Genomic DNA, 19,679 nt, shown 5'->3' with positions numbered 1-19,679 from the left:
GACTACTTTGTTGGTTCCATGGGGCTGCAGCCAGTTCGGGCTAGCTCTTAGGCATTTCAAACATGTATTTCTTCCCAATTCCTCATCCATTAACTTCTGTGTTTGTATCTTGGAACCAGTCATGGTGAGGACATTCACATCACAGAAATCTGTGACTGCTGAGACACAGGCCTCTTCCTCGGGAACAACCCACTGCTAACACCTTGCTTCCAGGCCATATTAAACCACAGTTCGCACATCCAACAACAGGAGGGACATTTCAGCCCACTGTCCCAATGAAACGCAAGCTGGACATTTCGTTTTTCTATTTATTTGTTAAACGCCTGTGACAGAGATCAGAGCTTCTGAAGACGGTGCTAACTGGCATATCAGGATCATGCTTCAGGTTTGAGCTGTACACCCACAACACCTAGTGCTGGTAGAGACAGCTGCGACAAGCTATTTGCTTATTGCAGATTTTGACTTCTCACTTAACATGCAAAAGAGACATGAAACATTAAACACATTTGGAAGTGTACTGAGAACACAGTCCAAGATTTTCATGAGATTTTTCTCCTTCTCATTCTTTTATATTTACATAATTTAGACTGTATTTCAAGACTACCATTCCTGTGGACATCCTTTGTGGCCCTTCCCAACATCTTCATTAAATTAGTCCCAGTGGTTCATAAGTAACCTTATTGTAAAATCCTTCAAGCATCATTTTTAAATGAACTCTAATATATTACCTCTTTTAGCAGAGAAAAAAAACTAAATGGATTATTCAGTGAAACCACTGCTTGTTTGAACACCAAGCTATGGAGCTTGGGAGCTCAGAGGCGGGGGAGGGGGGCTGAACTGTGAGACTGTGAGGCAGGGGAGGGGTGAGGGCTCAGTCATAGTGAACCTTGGCCTTGGCCATATCCAAGCTAGACAAGTCTCCGTTGCACAATTTTTGGTGGGATGGGATTGACCTGTCTTGCAGCTTCAACCTGACCACCTTCTCCATGTGTTTTCGGTAAGCCCTTTGGATGACGGCAGCACACAGCTCCTCCTCCTTTCTCTTGGTGGTGGTGACGATGGGCTCATACAACTTTCTGAAAGGATTGGCCTCCATAAACTTCTCCTCCATCATTGCTTTCATGGTATCTAAGCCACTGGAGTTCCCGAGGACCCGAGTGGTGAAGGCGAAAAGAACATCCATGCAGTGGAGGCGATCGCCGGTCACCATGGGCAAGTCCATCACTAGAAACTGAAACTTGTTAGGCTTGGCCACCCGCAACGGCTCCGGCAGGGCGTCAGCAAAGTCAGAAAGGGCCGAATACTGAATGAACTGGGTTGCTTCGGGATCAAACTTCTCCCAGATCTCATAGAAGATTTCAAAGTCATCTTCACCCAGAGGGTCCTCGCTTTCTTCTGTGGCCGTATTGAAGTTCTCCAGGATCACGGCGATGTACATGTTGACCACGATGAGGAAGGAGATGATGATGTAACTGACGAAATAGATTATGGCTATCCGTGGCTGTTGGCAGTCTTGGGAGGAGTTGGTGGGGCATTTTGAATCCAGCATGGGCCGGAGGAGAGCATCCCAGCCAGCGGAAGTGGTCACCTGGAAGAGACAGAGCATGCTGCCCGAAAACGTTTCAAAGTTGAAGATGTCGTCGATCCCGGAGCTCCTCTCCACCTGGGAGAAACAGTTCATTCCAAAGATGGCATAAATGAACATGACCAGAAAAAGCAGCAGACCGATGTTGAAGAGAGAGGGGAGAGACATCATCAGAGCAAAGAGGAGCGTCCTGATGCCGCGCGCAGCACGAACCAGTCGGAGGATTCGGCCAATCCGCGCCAAGCGGACGATTCTGAAGAGCGTGGGTGGGAAAGGGATGTCGCTGTTCTCCAAGCCAGAAACCAGGGTACCTAGAGAGGGAGGACCAGTGAATTCCCAGCATGCGCTTCGGTTTGGAACCCAGCTAGACTTCCACCTCAGAATCCTACTGGGGCCAACATGTTATCCACACTTTGTCATTTATACACAAAACTAAGAAATGTCCACCTTGCTTTAATCTGAAGAATAATCTCTAAGAGCGATACATTTTTAAATGGGACTTTTGATAGGGGCATATGCCATTGACGGTAAGTAAGGAAAATATGGCAGCTTATAAAGGGTTATTATCTAAGCTGCATTTTCTTTTTAGTTACCCATGGGGCAACACCTACCATGGTTTTCCCTATTTACTGAATGTGGATGAAAAACAGGCTTTTTTTTTCACACATTGAGTCTTTCAGACTGCATGGAGACATTTCTACTGAAGTTTGACTTAAGCCTTGATTGAGTTACAGGGGGAAATTGTGGGATCTGAGAGACCCAAGTTTCTTAGCAGGGAACATGTGCTCATTCATCTGGGGTTCCAGTACAGCCCTCTGCATGCGAGGACAGTCGAACTGCTGGAAGCAGGCTGGGGGGAGGTAGCAGCCCTGGGATGCTGCCAGCTGAGCTCTCCTGTTTGACAGTCTGCTCACCCCGAGGACCACTGAGGTGCCCAGATTCACAAAGCTCATACGTGAAGTTGAGAGACATGTCCTCTGTTGTGGACACCCCAGAAATGGAGAGCGTCCCAAACAGAGCTTTGCACAAGCTGATGAATATTTGGGTCTAAAATGTTACCCTGTTCTCGCCGTGCCTGCTCAGCAGGCAAGAGCTAAGAGGCACTACGGAGTTTACATTTTGGCCCAAATATTATAGAATGGCTGGAACCTGCTTGCCTTGTGTAGACATGGTTTTCCCCTTGCTCTGAGGTCATTAGGGATGCGACAGTGAAATGTGTCTGCCAGTCTCCTGATGACTACAGAGGGCTCACGGCTGTGCCTCATCATCTGAGCATATAAAACACTGTGCTAATTGAGCAGATAATCCTAACAAGGTAAGATGGCGCCAACTCAGCCTCACGGGCCCTTTTAGTAAAGCTTAGCCTTTAAACACTTCCTGGACTAATCAGGCCTATATGAATCTGTCCTTTCTCTGGGTACAGTTTTTTGTGACCCACATGACTTGGTATTCAAATTCAAATTCCTGGTCCCTCCTAGAGAGAGGCTCACTTCTGCTCACTCCTCTTATGTCTCTGTGAGCCGAGGAAGGAGTTTGGGGGAGTGCGGAGGCCAGGTGTTGGCTGTGGACACATAAAAGTCCATGGAATCCTGCCTGCCCACACGAGTGAACGGATTTGGCTTCATGTGAAGATTTTGTCCTCTGTGGGAGCAAAACTCCTTGTAGCATGTGTGACTTCAGTCCCTTAGGAGCTGTTGGAAGGATCCCAGAGATATTTCTAGAAGCTGCATGATGCCCAGCACGCCCTGGAAGGGACAACAGAATGATGACCCCTTTGCATGTGGACAGAAGGGCTCACGCCACTCTCTCTGTGTATGTGTGCTGGGGGCAGGGGGTCAGGCTCGTATGACCACCACTGACTAACTCCTAATGTCAGTTCCACCAGAACTTGTGATTGGGACTGACTAATAAATATCATAAGTCTATTTTGCTGCCAACACCTGGGTCTATTTAAACTCTCTACATAAACCTCGTGGCTTTGAACCCAGGCCGACCCTGACAGAATCTGCATTATTTGGCAGCAAGAGAAACCAAGCACTCAGACCTAATGCCCTTACAGTCTTTTCAAGATGGAATTGAGGTGCTATTTGTAAAATCAGTTCTTGTCTTTGTGGCTTTCTGAACTACGAGGAAGCCTTGTGGGCCCTGCTACTTAAGGTAAAAGGTGAAATTAAGTCAAATGTAGCTCACACCTAGAATCTGAGCACTTGGGAGGCTGACATAGGAGGGTTTAATGAGTTCGAGGCCAGCCTGAGCTATATGATGAATTCCACGTCAGCCTGATGAATTCCACGTAACCTATCTTAACATTCCTCCTCAAGCAAAAGAGAAAAAGAAAAGTCAAATTAATGTATTACTTAAAATTGAACTTTAGAGACCCAAATAAGCTCTAATGGTTTAGCCACGTGGAATATATTTAACATGCACAAGGATGACTTGATTCTCAGCACTGGGTGTAAAACAGTAAGGGGGCGGGGGAGACCCAGAGCTTAAAAGCATGAACTACTGTTGTGCTCCTGAGCTTGGTCACCAGCACCAACATCAGGCGCGTCCAACAACCTGCAACCCCAGCTCCAGAGATAGTCAATGTCTTTGGCCTGGGTCTCGTTGGTCACCCATATTCATAATTTCTAAATGATAAAAAAAAAGTAAGAAAGAAAAGAAAACCAAAAAAAAAGAGAATCAAGTATATGATAATAATTATCTTTCTTCCATGGAGATTTATGGTTTATGGAGCATTCTGTGGTTATGAAAAATCCACTGAGTGTAGAATGAGGCTTGCTGGTGGGGGGGGGGTTCAAAGCAGCTGAGACACGTACAGCCCATGCCCTGGCTTCTACACATGACATTTGGGATAGAGAATAGGAACTGCTTGTCATGTGAGGCAGTCTTGACTCCTGAGAAGGAGGCAAGGGAGCCCCAGCAACACCTTGTGGTCCGACAGCTGCTCTGGTATCCTTGTGGGTCTTGAACACAGGCACCAACATCAGTACTAATGGTCAAACTCCTAAAACCAAAAACCGCCCACCGGGCTCATTGTGGCACAGAAGAGGTAGTATCCCAGTTCAGCCACCTGAGATGTCAGGAAGCACTGTAATAACTGTTAGTGGGGAGACTTTGTTCCCCCCACTGCCTGTGGCACTTCTCACCGGGGCACACCTTCCATACCACTCCCCACCCCTTCCCCAGACTCTACATTAAGCCTAATCTGTTGCTCTGTAGAGAAGCTTGACACACTTCCAAATGTTCATCTTTAAGGTTTACTTCTGCCTTGCCACGGAAAGTCCTGGCTACTGATTTTACTTACTAATGATAGAAAGAACCACGACCACACAATCAAATAAATTCCAGCCATTGATGAAGTAGTATTGCCTCAAAGCAAAGATTTTGATGAGACACTCTACGGTAAAGATGATCACAAAGGTTATGTTGAGAATATCAAAGATTTTCTTCACTTGCTGGTCCTGGCCTTCAGATTCAGCCATCATGATAATCATATTTAGGACAATAAGACCCAGAATGATGATGTCAAAGACCTGGCTTGTAACCAGGTCGAACACAAAGGCTTGACATTTGTTCTGAGGAGGAAAAAGAAAGAGTATAATTACGTCATTAAAACAACAAAAGTTGTTTTCTCTTACAATGAAGGTGGTTCCTTGAAATATACATAGACCTTTTCAAAGGACAAGAAATTCTTATAGGCTCCCGTTCTGCTTTGCTTCAGATTCAACTGGGTGACTGTTTTATGTGCTTATGTTTTACTTTTAAATCTACCTTAAAGCAAAAACATAAATCAAAAATATCCTCAGTATCAAGACAACTTTGGTGCTGTGATGGGCGGTGGTGTGATGGGCGGTGATGTGATGGACAGGGTGGTGGTGTGATGGGCAGTGATGTGATGAACAGGGTGGTGGTGTGATGGGCAGTGGTGTGATGGACAGGGTGGTGGTGTGATGGGCGGTGATGTGATGGACGGGATGGTGGTGTGATGGGTGGTGGTGTGATGGACGGGATGGTGGTGTGATGGGCAGTGGTGTGATGGACGGTGGTGTGATGGGTGGGGTGTGATGGACAGGATGGTGGTGTGATGGGTGGTGGTGTGATGGACGGGATGGTGGTGTGATGGGTGGTGGTGTGATGAACGGGATGGTGGTGTGATGGGTGGTGGTGTGATGGACAGGATGGTGGTGTGATGGGCAGTGGTGTGATGGACGGTGGTGTGATGGGTGGTGGTGTGATGGACAGGATGGTGGTGTGATGGGTGGTGGTGTGATGGACGGGATGGTGGTGGGTTGGGTGGTGGTGTGATGGACGGGATGGTGGTGTGATGGGTGGTGGTGTGATGGGTGGTGGTGTGATGGGCAGGGTGTGATAGGCAGTGGTGTGATAGGCAGTGGTGTGATGGGCTGTGGTGTGATGGGCTGTGGTGTGATGGGTGGTGGTGAGGGGCTGAGATAAAGCAGCTCGTGTAGGCTTCAACAATATAAAGATGAGCCTCGATGTCTGCATCTGCATTTACTCAAGAGAAGAACACAGAGAACGTCTACTTATCTTGGACAAAATGGAACAGACAACTCCAAGGCTCCATTTGTCCATTCTGAATAATTAGAACTTCAGCAAAACTCTGCATTAAAGCAGTTCTCTGCATTAAAGTCAGTTGTTAGTTCCGGTTGGAGTGAGCTGGAAAAACAACAACCCAGCCTAACAATCACTAAAGATGGAGAACTGATTACTTCATAGGATGACTGGGAGTGACATTGAACACTGGCTCCTTTTTTTAAGTTTTAAATTTTTTAAGATTTATTTTTGCTGGATGTAGGGATGCATGCCTTTAATCCCAAGTACTTGAGAAAGAGGCAGAAAGGTCTCTGTGAATTCAAGGTAACCTGGTATATATAATGAATTCCAAGCCAGTCAGAGCTACATAGGGAAACCTGTGTCAAACGAAAATTTATATATTGTCTAGGGTCTTCATAAAGAATTTGCATGTCTAATTTTCTTAAGGACTTGGGTGCCTCTTGTTTTTTAAGTTCTAAAATAGAACATGTAAATTTTTTAAAGATCCTGGGGGCCTGGAGAGAAGTCTGAGCAGTTAAGAATGTATGCTACTCTTACAGAGGACCAGAGTTCAGTTCCTGAGCTTCCCTGTCAGTTCCTGTAACTTCTGCTCTGGGGATCTGATGCCCTCTTCTGGCCTCTATAAGCACTGCACTCACATGAACATACACACTTCCACAAATAATTTAAAAGCAGTAAGAATACTTCCTTTAAAAGTTAACAGAAGATTTTTTTTAAAGAAATCTGTGCCCCTTGCAATCTTCATCCTGTGTGTGTATTTAGTATCAGTTGCTCTCACCAGTGGCCTTGGGATGGGTTTTTGAGGTTTTTTGGTTCCTAACTTTTTCATTGCGTTATAGTATTTCTTCTGTTCTTCTGTCATAAAAATGTCTTGGCCACCTAAGTGCATGGAGAAATCAACAGCTAGTTAGTCACCGCCAGCCATTTTTACAAATCAAGTCCTGAATTTTTAGAAATAATTGTAAAGTTACATGTCATTTTCATCAATAGTTTCTATTCCAAAGGGAGCTGAAAGAATATGAACCCAGGGACCAGAAGGAAAATTGATTTTAGAGTAAAGGATGAAAAAGGGAAGTTGTGAACTGCTCAAGTGAGGTGCTGGACACAAAAGAGAGAAGGGTGAACCATTAGACACCTGTTCTTACATCTGTGTTTTCTTGTAGCTTTGAACTTGGAGTAGCTCTCTCTCTCTGGAAAAGCCTAGAAAAGGTGTAGGAGTTTCTTCTGTTTGTGTGTTGCTTTCATTGGATAATGAATAAAGAAACTGCCTTGGCCTAGCTGATAGGACAGAATTTAGGTAGTTCAGACAGAACTGAATGCTGGGGAAAAAAGGGCAGAGTGGCAGATGCCATGGATCTTCTGCCTGAGACAGACGCTGGTTAAAATCTTGCTGGTAAGCCACAGTCACGTGGCGATACAAAAATTAACAGAAATGGGTTGAATTAAGATGTAAGAACTGGCCAATAAGAAGTTAGAGCTAATGGGCCAGGCAGTGTTTAAATAAATACAGTTTCTGTGTGATTATTTCGGGTATAAGATAGCCAGGTGGCCAGGACGACAAGCAGCCTACTCTTCCTGTTACAGAGAAACAATGACAGTGCCTTTCTATACTAGATTGTGGTTTTGAAAAGCCCAGCATTCATTAGTAAACTAATCAATGGCAGACAGAGAGAAAGAGGGTCCAACTTAAGCCTGGATCTTTCTGTCACTACATATACAAAAATGCTGCCAAGTAGGAGAGTCTTGTTTTATTTCAATCCTGATGCGGACCCAAAACTTTAATATAAAGAAACAAATAAAAAAAATAAAAATTAACAATTCTTTCAGGAAAATTAAAGGTAGCTGTGAGTGGTTATGTTAAAAAAAAAGTCAGTGATCTCAGGTGAAGAACTTAATGATGTGTCTGCCCAAAGGACTTAGGAAAACAAGAGCAATCAGTAGCCGGGAAGAGAAAAGGCAGGTCCTGGCAGAAGTTAGTAACACCATGCAAAGAAGTGAAGAAACTAGGACTTTGTTCTCTGAAAAGACAAACAAGACTGAAAAACTCTTAGCCACTATTAGTTTCTCTAAGATTAAAAAAAAAATCATTAGAGCTTGAGACAAAAAGGAGCCATACATGCACACCACATACAGAAACACACCCAAAAAATTGCCAAAATGGAATTCATTATTTTACATACTAATTTAGAAAAATAAAGCCTGACATAGGAGGTAGCTTGTACATGTAATTCCAGTACCTGTGAGCTAAGGCAGTAGGATTGTTATGAGTTTGAGGCCAGCCTGGGCTAGCCTATGGGTTCCAAGCTAGCCTGTCTCAAAAAGTCAACAACACTAACAGTAATAATAATAATAACAGCAGCACTAACAGTAATAATAATAATAACAGCAGCACTAGCAGTAATAATAATAATAATAACAGCACTAGCAGTAATAATAATAATAATAACAGCAGCACTAACAGTAATAATAATAATAACAGCAGCACTAGCAGTAATAATAATAATAACAGCAGCACTAGCAGTAATAATAATAATAACAGCAGCACTAGCAGTAATAATAATAATAATAACAGCAGCACTAACAGTAATAATAATAATAATAACAGCAGCACTAGCAGTAATAATAATAATAATAACAGCAGCACTAGCAGTAATAATAATAATAATAACAGCAGCACTAGCAGTAATAATAATAATAATAGCAGCACTAGCAGTAATAATAATAATAACAGCAGCACTAGCAGTAATAATAATAATAATAACAGCAGCACTAGCAGTAATAATAATAATAATAACAGCAGCACTAGCAGTAATAATAATAATAATAACAGCAGCACTAGCAGTAATAATAATAATAATAACAGCAGCACTAGCAGTAATAATAATAATAATAACAGCAGCAGCACTAGCAGTAATAATAATAATAACAGCAACACTAGCAGTAATAATAATAATAATAACAGCAGCACTAGCAGTAATAATAATAATAATAACAGCAGCAGCACTAGCAGTAATAATAATAATAACAGCAGCACTAGCAGTAATAATAATAATAACAGCAGCACTAGCAGTAATAATAATAATATTAACAGCAGCACTAGCAGTAATAATAATAATAATAACAGCAGCACTAGCAGTAATAATAATAATAACAGCAGCACTAGCAGTAATAATAATAATAACAGCAACACAAGCAGTAATAATAATAATAACAGCAGCACTAGCAGTAATAATAATAATAACAGCAACACTAGCAGTAATAATAATAATAATAACAGCAGCAGCACTAGCAGTAATAATAATAATAACAGCAGCACTAGCAGTAATAATAATAATAACAGCAACACTAGCAGTAATAATAATAATAATAACAACAGCACTAGCAGTAATAATAATAATAATAACAGCAACACTAGCAGTAATAATAATAATAATAACAGCAGCAGCACTAACAGTAATAATAATAATAACAGCAGCACTAGCAGCAATAATAATAATAATAATAACAGCAGCAGCACTAACAGTAATAATAATAATAACAGCAGCACTAGCAGTAATAATAATAATAATAACAGCAACACTAGCAGTAATAATAATAATAATAACAGCAGCAGCACTAGCAGTAATAATAATAATAACAGCAGCACTAGCAGTAATAATAATAATAACAGCAACACTAGCAGTAATAATAATAATAATAACAGCAGCAGCACTAGCAGTAATAATAATAATAACAGCAACACTAGCAGTAATAATAATAATAATAACAGCAGCAGCACTAGCAGTAATAATAATAATAACAGCAGCACTAGCAGTAATAATAATAATAATAACAGCAGCACTAGCAGTAATAATAATAATAACAGCAGCACTAGCAATAATAATAATAATAATAACAGCAGCAGCACTAGCAGTAATAATAATAATAACAGCAACACTAGCAGTAATAATAATAATAATAACAGCAGCACTAGCAGTAATAATAATAATAACAGCAGCACTAGCAGTAATAATAATAATAACAGCAGCACTAGCAGTAATAATAATAATAATAACAGCAGCACTAGCAGTAATAATAATAATAATAACAGCAGCACTAGCAGTAATAATAATAATAATAACAGCAACACTAGCAGTAATAATAATAATAATAACAGCAGCACTAGCAGTAATAATAATAATAATAACAGCAGCAGCACTAGCAGTAATAATAATAATAACAGCAGCACTAGCAGTAATAATAATAATAATAACAGCAGCAGCACTAACAGTAATAATAATAATAACAGCAGCACTAGCAGTAATAATAATAATAATAACAGCAACACTAGCAGTAATAATAATAATAATAACAGCAGCAGCACTAACAGTAATAATAATAATAACAGCAGCACTAGCAGTAATAATAATAATAACAGCAACACTAGCAGTAATAATAATAATAATAACAGCAGCACTAGCAGTAATAATAATAATAATAACAGCAGCAGCACTAGCTATCCTAACAAAGAAAATTAAAGGGCGTGACAACCTGAATAGAGACAATTTGATGAATTTGAACAATTAAAGTAAAAGTTTTCCAGTGATGTAATAACATTGTGGCTGTGTTTGAAACCAGACGTGTGGGCAAGCAAGATGGCTCAACAGGTAAGGGAGCCTGCCTTACAAGCCTGGAAACCTGAGTTTGATCCCTAGTACCAGATTGAAGGAGAGACCTGACTCCACAAAACTGTCTTCTGATTTCTGCATGTTCCATATACCCTGTTCACCATAAACACGTACATACAATAATAATAAATGAAGTTAAAAATAAGTTTGAAAAAAAAGTTTGAGACCATCCTGGGCTTCATTGTAAAACCCTGTCTCAGAAAAAAAAAATCAATACAAAACAGAAGACTCCAAAGTTTAACTCTTCTTGGGACTGTTCTTCATTTTTCTGTGATTAAAAAAAAAACAGATATGTTTTTAAATATTTATGGTGAAATGAAATAAACCCCACAGTAGGGGTCTGTGGTGGAGTTGCTGGCAGCAGAATGTTCTTCAGTAGTAAATGCTGCCCTAGGTGCTGAGGGTTTTAGGTTCATGCTAGCACATTCTTGTACACTTTTGAAATTTTCCATAATAAAACAAAAGGATGCTGTGGTGTGATCCACAAAAGGCTTCCTAGCCATGGGGTTGAGTCAAAGCTGCAAGGCTGACATCCAAATGGCTGGTATTGATCTCAATCAGGACATGCATTACAGAGGGGACCCAAAGCCATTCCTCCTCCCTGAACAACAGACTTGATAAGGCTGTGCCACATCAGCACGGGACGTCCTGCAGAGGCTGAGTCTGCAGCAAGGCACTGTTCAGATGGATTAGAACAGGCCAATGGAAGAATATTACAAAACCTTAGCAGAGTTATAAAACCAAAGATCAAACACTGAACAAAGGGCTTGAGAAGTACCTGTGTGCTTAAAGGAAATAAAGCCCAAAGGGAGAGTTTGATTGCACAAAAATTCTCAAGTCTTTAAGACCAAATCAGTGAGTTCCAGTTCAATGAGAGACTCTGCCTCAAAAAAAAAAAAATAAGGTGGAGAGACACTGGCGGAGATCTCAGTGTCCAACTTCCACATACGTGTACACACACGATATAAGAAGAGTCACAAAACAGATGCAGTAGGTTGGACAGACATAAGAGAAGAACAGCAGCTTGTTTTTAAAATAGTCAAAATGCAAACAGACAGTCCTTACTAGAAGTCAGGACCACCGATCTGGAACGAGGCATATAACCTCACTTCTGATCACTGAAGGGAATAGATAACCATGGTTGGCACTTTATGCATCTTGTCTAGGAAAGAGTCTGTAAGTGAGCCAGCAGGGCATTAGGACTCAGTGCAAGGCAATCTTAGTCTGGATGGTCCCTGGGCACCACCTCTAATGTTTTCATTACAGGAAGTTACACTAAGATAATAATCAAAGATAACCAGAATTTTAAGAGTGCTCAAGCCAGAGAGAAATGTAGAAACAATTTAACTGGTGAAAAAGAGACGAACAAACAAGAGAAATTATGGCATATAATTCAGCTCCTGTGTGTGTGTGTGTGTGTGCACATGCGTACATGCATGCATGTGTGCACATTGTATATGTGTGTGTAGACAGATGTGTGTCCGTGTGTGTGCAGAGGCCTGAAAGACATTGTGTGTCCTGCCCTGTCTCTCTCCATCTTCTGCCCTTGTGGCAGGGTCTCTCATTGAACTGAAGCCAGACTGGACGACAGCAAGTCTCAGAGGCCCTCTTGTCTCTGTGTGCCTCAGCACGAGAGGCTCTTTACATGGGAATGGGGGATTTGAACTCAGGTCTTCATGATTGCACAGCAAACACTCCTTCCCACTGAGTCATCTCTCCAGCCCTGAACATTCTTACAGCAAAAAATGATCTTATAAAATAGGCTATGATTAGGGGTCACGGGAGAAGGGAGAGGGGAGGAAAGGAGAGAAGTGGAGAAAAATGTATAACTCAATAAAAACAATAAAAAAATAGGCTATGACTAATGAGCTCATACACCTCAAAATTAAAAGTATAAGATAATCCCAGTAATGATATATATAGATAGATAGATACAAACATGCATACATATATATGTATACATATGCATATATCACAACCATCTGTAACTCCAATTCCAGGGAATCTGACACCCTCTTTTGTCCTCCATGGATACTGCGCACATAAGGTATGTAGATGTACATTCAGGCACACCAGCACACGCAAAACAACAAAAAAAATGTTTTTGTAACTGAAGAGGATTATTTCAAATTAAGCCAAAAGGGTGAGGCATTGTCTAAAGTGGTCATCCTTTGATGACTGATGTCGATAGATCTAAAATTTCTTTTCTTTTCCTTAATTTCCAATGTTAGTCCAGAGTTCTAGAGATTTTCTCAGATCAGAAAAAGAAATAACAGATTGTTATTGCCTGGGAGGAAAGCCTCTCTCGCTCGCCTCTCCCCCAGTCATCTGTGAAAGCAGCTTCAGGAGATTCAGGCTGGTGGGAGCCAAGACACAACAACTCAGACGGGAAGGCCTTTTCTCGTCACTGTGGCTAACAAGAAACTCCTGAGATGTTGAAATATGACTTCAGAGTCACACATGCTAATCACAGTGGCTACTATTCTCTTCAGGGCCAATCAGCAACAGCCTGAAACTCAACAATAATAATCTGAATTAAGACAGAACTCAAATACCACGTCTGAACAGAAGCCAGATTCTGTGCCCTTAGCTTTGAGAAGGCTGCTCTTGAGCAGATCAGAATGGCTGCCGTGAACAGCCTTAACTCCGTGAGAATCCCCTCCCTCCAAACCTGGGCAGAACTGGGAGCCAGCCCACTGAGCCAGCATGCATACTTATCTTCTTCTGCTGCTGATTGAAGTTGTCGATAATAACGCCGATAAAGAGGTTCAGGGTGAAGAACGAGCCAAAGATGATAAAAACCACGAAGTAAAGATAGGCAAAGCTGTTCGCCTCAAAGCCCGGCTGCTCATCTTTCTGTTGGGGACATTTTAAGGAGAGAACAACAATTGCTGAAGAAAATTCAAGCTGTCCAAGCCGCCTTGTCTGGAAGACCAGAGTGGATTTCCCCCAACAAGTTGGGGGTGCCAGGTAGCATCGTGCCGGCAGCTGTGAACCACTGGGTGCCCCTTCTCTGGAGCCCTTGCTTAGCTCAAGGTGCGCACAGTGGAGAGGTGGGAGGCGGGAGGCTAGGACTTTTCTCTCAAACAATGAGAAACATTAAAAGAGGAGAGCAACGTGATGTCATTTATCTTTGAAAGTCTCCCGAATGTTTGTGTGTGCCATTGAGGATGAGGCCAGACGGGACACACCCACCTCAGGAAGAAGTGATCGGGCTTCACAGCTGTTCCAGATATCAACATTGTGCCTGTGGCTGGTGCCTCATGAGTTGCCAGCACCTGGCACACTTTTTGATAAGTAGATTCTTGAGACACATGAATGGACTGTGAATAAGTGAGGGAGTGAGCTCCTATGTGGTCACTAGCTGATGACAGGCGTGTTTACCCAGCTCAGGGCACACTTCAGACCACTCAAGATCCTTCTGAGCCCTCTGTCTGTCTGTCTGTATATCTATCTATGTATTTTAAGTACATGTGTGTCATGCATGCATATGTGTATATGCTTGTTCATGTGTGTTGTGGATGTGCTTTTAAATCTTATTTATGTATGTGTGTGTGTGTGTAAGTACACCATAGTATATGTTATGGGGAACAGGAAAACTTGCAGGAGTTGGTTCTCTCCTTCTACCATGTGGGTCAGATGGATCAAACTCAGGTTGTCAGGCTTGATGGCAAACTACCCCCTGAGCCATCTTTCTAGGCCTTGCTACCTTAGACAGAGTCTCTCAACTGAACCCAGAGCTCACCAGTATAGCTAGTCTAACTGGCCCACTTGCTCCTGGGATCCCATCTCCACCTTCCAAGTCCTAGAATTACAGGCAGGGGATATTGCCATACCAATCCAGCATCTATGTGGATTCTGGGGATCCTAACTCTGGTCTTCACTCATGCACACACATCATACACACATACACAAACAACAAACTTTTAAAAAAGACATTTCAATTGTATATATGGCATATGTAATTGTGAGACATAAATATTACAATAAGTTGTAACATTACAGTTAAGTATCTACTGCTAACTTTGGCTTTCTAGGAACAAGACTATTAATGTACTGAGAATTATGCTAATTGATTTATTGCTGTGCACTATCACCATAAAAAATGCTAGTCTGCGGAGCTACGATGAAGCATTAGCTGTGAAGATTCTCCTTCCTCGGTGCTGCAGCTCTCCTGCTCCCAGACCTCCTGTCTGTAGCCCTCGCTACATCTCAGGCATCGACTCTGTCAATTCCCCAACACAGCAACCACATGTGCGTCATGATGGGAAACTGAGAAAACTTCCTTCATTGGCTCCTTCCTTGACCCAACCATCTGCTTACTGTCCAGCTTTGGGTAACTCCCTTCCCACCCTTCAGCTGAACCAAATGAGGAATCGAAAACAGACTAGACTGTCAAGTGCGCTTCCAACTTTGTGACTCAATGCTCACTTCCTCTTTTCCTGAAATTCCACCTTTACTTTCCAAAGAGCCTTCAGCCATGAGAGGTTACTCCCTTGCTCCATTTAGTCCTATCATAATGCTTCCCTATGGTCGAGACAAGCAGACTTTGAAGGGCATTTTCCTCCCCTCCATCACTTGGAGATGAGCTAGAGGGAGGGCGGGTACCTCGCTATGATGCTTGGTCTCTGTCTATGTGACACAGACTCACGTCACCTAGGAAGAGGGAGCCTCAGCTGACAATTCCTTCTGCCAGATTGGTCTGAGGGAAGTCTGTAGGGCGTTTTCTAAATCCCTAGTTGATGCAGGAGGACCTCTCCCTAGGCAGGTGGACACAAGTTGTGTAAGGAGTGTAGATGTGCAAGCCCGAGGACGTGTGCTTGCTAGTTTTATGTCAACTTGACACAAGCTGGAGTCACTAGTGGGGAGGAACCTTCAACCTAGAAAACATTTCCATAAGATGGGGTTGTAGGCAAACCGGTAGGGACATCGCCCATTGTGCGTGGGGCCACCACTGGGCTGGGGCAGGGTTTTTCTGTGTGCTTTAAGAAAGCAGCTGACTTGAGTTCCCCTCTTTGCTCCTCCCTTCAATGGACTGTGATAGACAAGCCAAACAAGCCATTTTCTCCCCAAGTTGCTTTTCACGGAGTTTCATGAGAGCAATGGTAACCCTAAGAAGGACAGGGTTTACTAAAAAGTAAGCCAGTTTTTCTCTGGGGTCTCTTCTTCAATCCATACATCCAGGTTCCTACCTGGAGTTCCTGCCCTGGTTTCTCTCAACGATAGCCTATAACCTGTAAGTTTAAACAAACAGAAAATTTCCCTACACCTCCCCCCACGTTTGATTTGGCCAGTGTCTTATAATAGAAAGAGAAATCAAGCTAGGACACACGTGATTCTCTTGTTTCAGTCCTATCTCCTAAATGAACGTTTTTCATTTCCTCTCTTGCCATGCAGAGGAAAGGTAGGGCACTACAGAATTCTGGGGTGTCAGACCCAGCAGAATACATTAGACCCCTTTTATCAGTCAATGTCTATATCATCATTTTGCCTAGAGAAGGACAGGATAGAGGATCTGGGAAGATAAAGCTATCATGCAGGGAGTCTGGGGCTGTCTGGGTACTCGCAATGTCTCAGGTTTGAGCCTAACATTCTAGAACATAGTGAGACACCAACTCACCCCTCTGGAGTCGACAGCAGCGTTCATAATGTCCAGCCAGCCCTTATACGTTGCCTGAAACAGAAGAAGAGAAACACAGACACAGCTGTAGACTTTTCTCATTGACAAATGCGTGCCATGTCCAAGCTTGCCAAGCCCTGTGGGCCAGTGTCCATTCTGCCATAGAGAGAGGTCCACACAGAAGAACAATATGAAGGAACGTAGTGGGGGATGCCATGCAATTTCTCTTTCTTCTTCATTCCCCCAAGACTAATGATTTTAAAACAAATATATTTCTACACTCTGGGTTGCTTGGGGAGAAAAAGTCAGGCAAGACTCTTTCGGACGGCACGTGATTGTGCTACCTGCGGCTTGAAAAGAGAACTATTGGCAATGTCTACATTGAAGGGTTCTTCTGTCTGGCGGGTGCTCTCAGCATCGAGTGAGGGGCCACAGAAGACACTGCCAATGGAAGAGACCCTGAAAGGGGTATTATCGTGTGTGATGTCATCTTCATTGCCAACCTGATTGGCTCTGAAGTCACCTAGGAGACACACATATGGGGCATGTGGCGAAGATGTTTCTGAGGAGGTTTAATTGAGACTCATCCTAAGTGTGGGTGGCACCATGCTACAGACTGGGGTCCCTAACTGAAAAGGAACAGGTGATCTGAGCACCCACATCCGTCTCTTTCTGTCTACCTCCTGACTGTAGAGCCAGTGTGGCCAGCTGCCCCACATTCCCACGGCCATCTCTGGAGAATTACCACCATGTCTTCCTCACCACAGTGGTCTAGTCCCTCAAACCATGGGCAAAAATAACCCTGTCTTAAAGTTGTTTCAGATAAGAAACGTCCCTCACTTGGCCCCAGTTGTTGGTGCACAATGAGAACGTTAGGAGATGGACCTTGCTGAAGTATGACACTGGGGACAGGCTTTACAGCCACCCCTCCTGTGTACAGATGAAATGCGATCCCAGACAGCTTCCGGATCCTCCCCCATACATTGCTCTGGGACAGACCCGGTTCCCTTTGGAGTTATAAGCCAAAATAAAACCTTTCTTCCCTGGCTGAGTTTTGGGAGTTATTTTATCACAGCAACAGAAGATTAACTAATGTGTCGGGTAGTTTGCCAAATGAGAAAAGAAACTAAGCTAGGCACTGCCCATGGAGAACGGATTCCCAAAGATGCTGCCTCACCCCCATGCCACCCTGTGACTAGGACTGGAATCCACAGTCTCAGGGGAGCTACTATGTTTTTAGTGACCAATCGGTCTTCCAAGTTTTCTCTCCCTGGATGGAGACGGACCCACTTACCACCTGCAGCAGAGCGAGGTAGGCATTCCCCACGTTGTCGAAGTTGACTTTCGGGACCTCCCACTTCAAATTGCTAACTGTACATTGGTTTCGGTTTTGAATTTCAGTATGATTTAAGTATTTGGTGGTATCTGTCTCGTTAATGCACCTTCCAAACCTCCCAGAAAAAAAATTTACGCCCAGGATGCAAAATATAAGCCAGAAAATGAGGCAGACCAGCAAGACGTTGAGAATGGCAGGTATGGCGCTGATGAGGGCGTTGACCACAACCTTAGGGAGGCGAGACGGAGGAAAACAGGTAACACACAGGGCACCCAACAAGCACTCCATCTTCCCAGCAGGGACCCAATGGGCAGGATAGGATCTCGAGGGTTATTTTGTCCTTTTTCTGAACCTCCCTCTCCCAGCCCGCAATGAGCTCTACCCCCTGCTCAGGTGGCCACCAAGGAAGACCTCAGAAGTGCCCTGTGAAGACGGCATTAGGCACAGAGGACACGTCTTTACCTGGGATATTTAAGGGAAGACGGTCTACCTTGGCTGTCAAGAGACAGACCATGACATAGAATTCTGGCTACCTCTTGTAGTTCAGGCCCTGATCTGGTGACGTGGGACCCCAGGAGAAGCTTGGCAAAAGCACAAGGGCAGTTGACCTCTGCCTGTCCTGTTAGCTACGCTTCCACCCATCCACCCAGATGTGTACCTTCATTCCTTCGAACTGAGACAGCGCCCGCAGGGGTCTCAGGGCCCGCAGAGTCCGGAAGGACTTCAGGCTTGGTGAGTTCGTGAGACTGACCACAGACACCTGTGGGAGGAGACACGGCCTGGTGAGGACAGCTGCCTGGGCAGCCAAGACTGCCAGTGTAGACTCAAGATCCCCCTCCTCTTTTTTCCCCTTCATGTGTATGCATGTCTGTCTGTCTGTGTGCCTGTATGTGAATGAATGTGGGGACCAGAGGTCAACTTGTAGTATCTGTCTCAATTGCTCTCCACATTATTATTTGAAGGAAAGTTTTTCACTGCACCTGGGGCAACAGTGGGCTAGAATGACTGACCAGGGACACCTAGTGTACTCCTGTCTCTGCCACCATAGTTCTGGGATTACAGATATTTACCACTCTGCCTGGTTCCTAGTTCTGGGGTTACAGATGTGCGCTACTCTGCCTGATTTTTTACATGGATGCCAGGGTTCCACACTTAGGGCCTCATGCTTACACGACATCTCTCCGGGGCTCTCAAGGACCCTATTTCTGAGATGTTGAGCACAGTGACAAGCCAGGTCCTGCTGGAGCAGCAAGAGCAGTTACAATGAGAGAGATATGTTTATGACACGTGAGTCTCAAAAGACAGTGAGATGCTGGCATAAATTCAAGAAAACTGGATGGCCATGACATCGACACACAGGACAAGATCATAAATCAGATTGGACAGAAACATGTGCTGAATGGCTAGATTACAAAACGCCTGATCAACATTAAATAGTCTTATTTAGAACTGGGGAGATAATAGAAAAGTGCCTGTCTCTCAAGCATGAGGACCTGGGTGTGGGTCCCCAGCGCCCTATAAAAAGCCAGGTGTGAAGGCACATGCCTGTCAGTCTAGTGGTGGAAGGCAGAGACAGGAGGACCAGCCAGGAGGCCAGCTAACTTGATGTACATGGTGAAATTCCAAGCCATGGGGAGACCTTACCTCAAACAAGAAACAGAAGACACCTGAGGACAGACATCTGCGGTTGTCTGACAGCCATGCTTAGGCTCTGCACATGCGGTGCACACCCAAACCCCTCGGTGCACTCACACAGATACCATACATGGGCATGCACACCCCAAAAATAAAAATAAGAAGTGCATTAATACATCATTTTAAAATAAGGTTTTAACTTTGTTGGAAGCATATTTAGGCAGGTTCCAGCAAACTCTCTTCTGCCTCGCCCCTCTC

General features: G+C 43.5%; 1 protein-coding gene across 1 annotated transcript in view; it reads right to left on the bottom strand.

Moving 5' to 3' along the window:
* Positions 1–294: 294 nt before the first annotated feature.
* Positions 295–19,679, bottom strand: part of Scn11a (sodium voltage-gated channel alpha subunit 11) — an 83,443-nt gene continuing 64,058 nt past the window's right edge. The window contains exons 21-27 of the mRNA XM_087905149.1: positions 18,445–18,546; positions 17,745–18,014; positions 16,451–16,504; positions 13,545–13,686; positions 6,942–7,042; positions 4,893–5,163; positions 295–1,896 (exon numbers count right to left, since the gene is read on the bottom strand). Coding sequence (XP_087761275.1) covers positions 872–1,896; positions 4,893–5,163; positions 6,942–7,042; positions 13,545–13,686; positions 16,451–16,504; positions 17,745–18,014; positions 18,445–18,546 — 1,965 coding nt within the window. The 3' untranslated portion in view covers positions 295–871. The remainder of the gene's footprint in view (positions 1,897–4,892; positions 5,164–6,941; positions 7,043–13,544; positions 13,687–16,450; positions 16,505–17,744; positions 18,015–18,444; positions 18,547–19,679) is intronic.

This window comes from Myodes glareolus, chromosome 4 (assembly GCF_982192425.1).
Source record: "Myodes glareolus chromosome 4, mMyoGla1.1, whole genome shotgun sequence".
NCBI classification, from domain to species: domain Eukaryota; kingdom Metazoa; phylum Chordata; class Mammalia; order Rodentia; family Cricetidae; genus Myodes; species Myodes glareolus.
The sequence above is the reverse complement of the archived record's forward strand: the minus strand, read 5'-3'. Positions and strand labels throughout refer to the sequence as shown.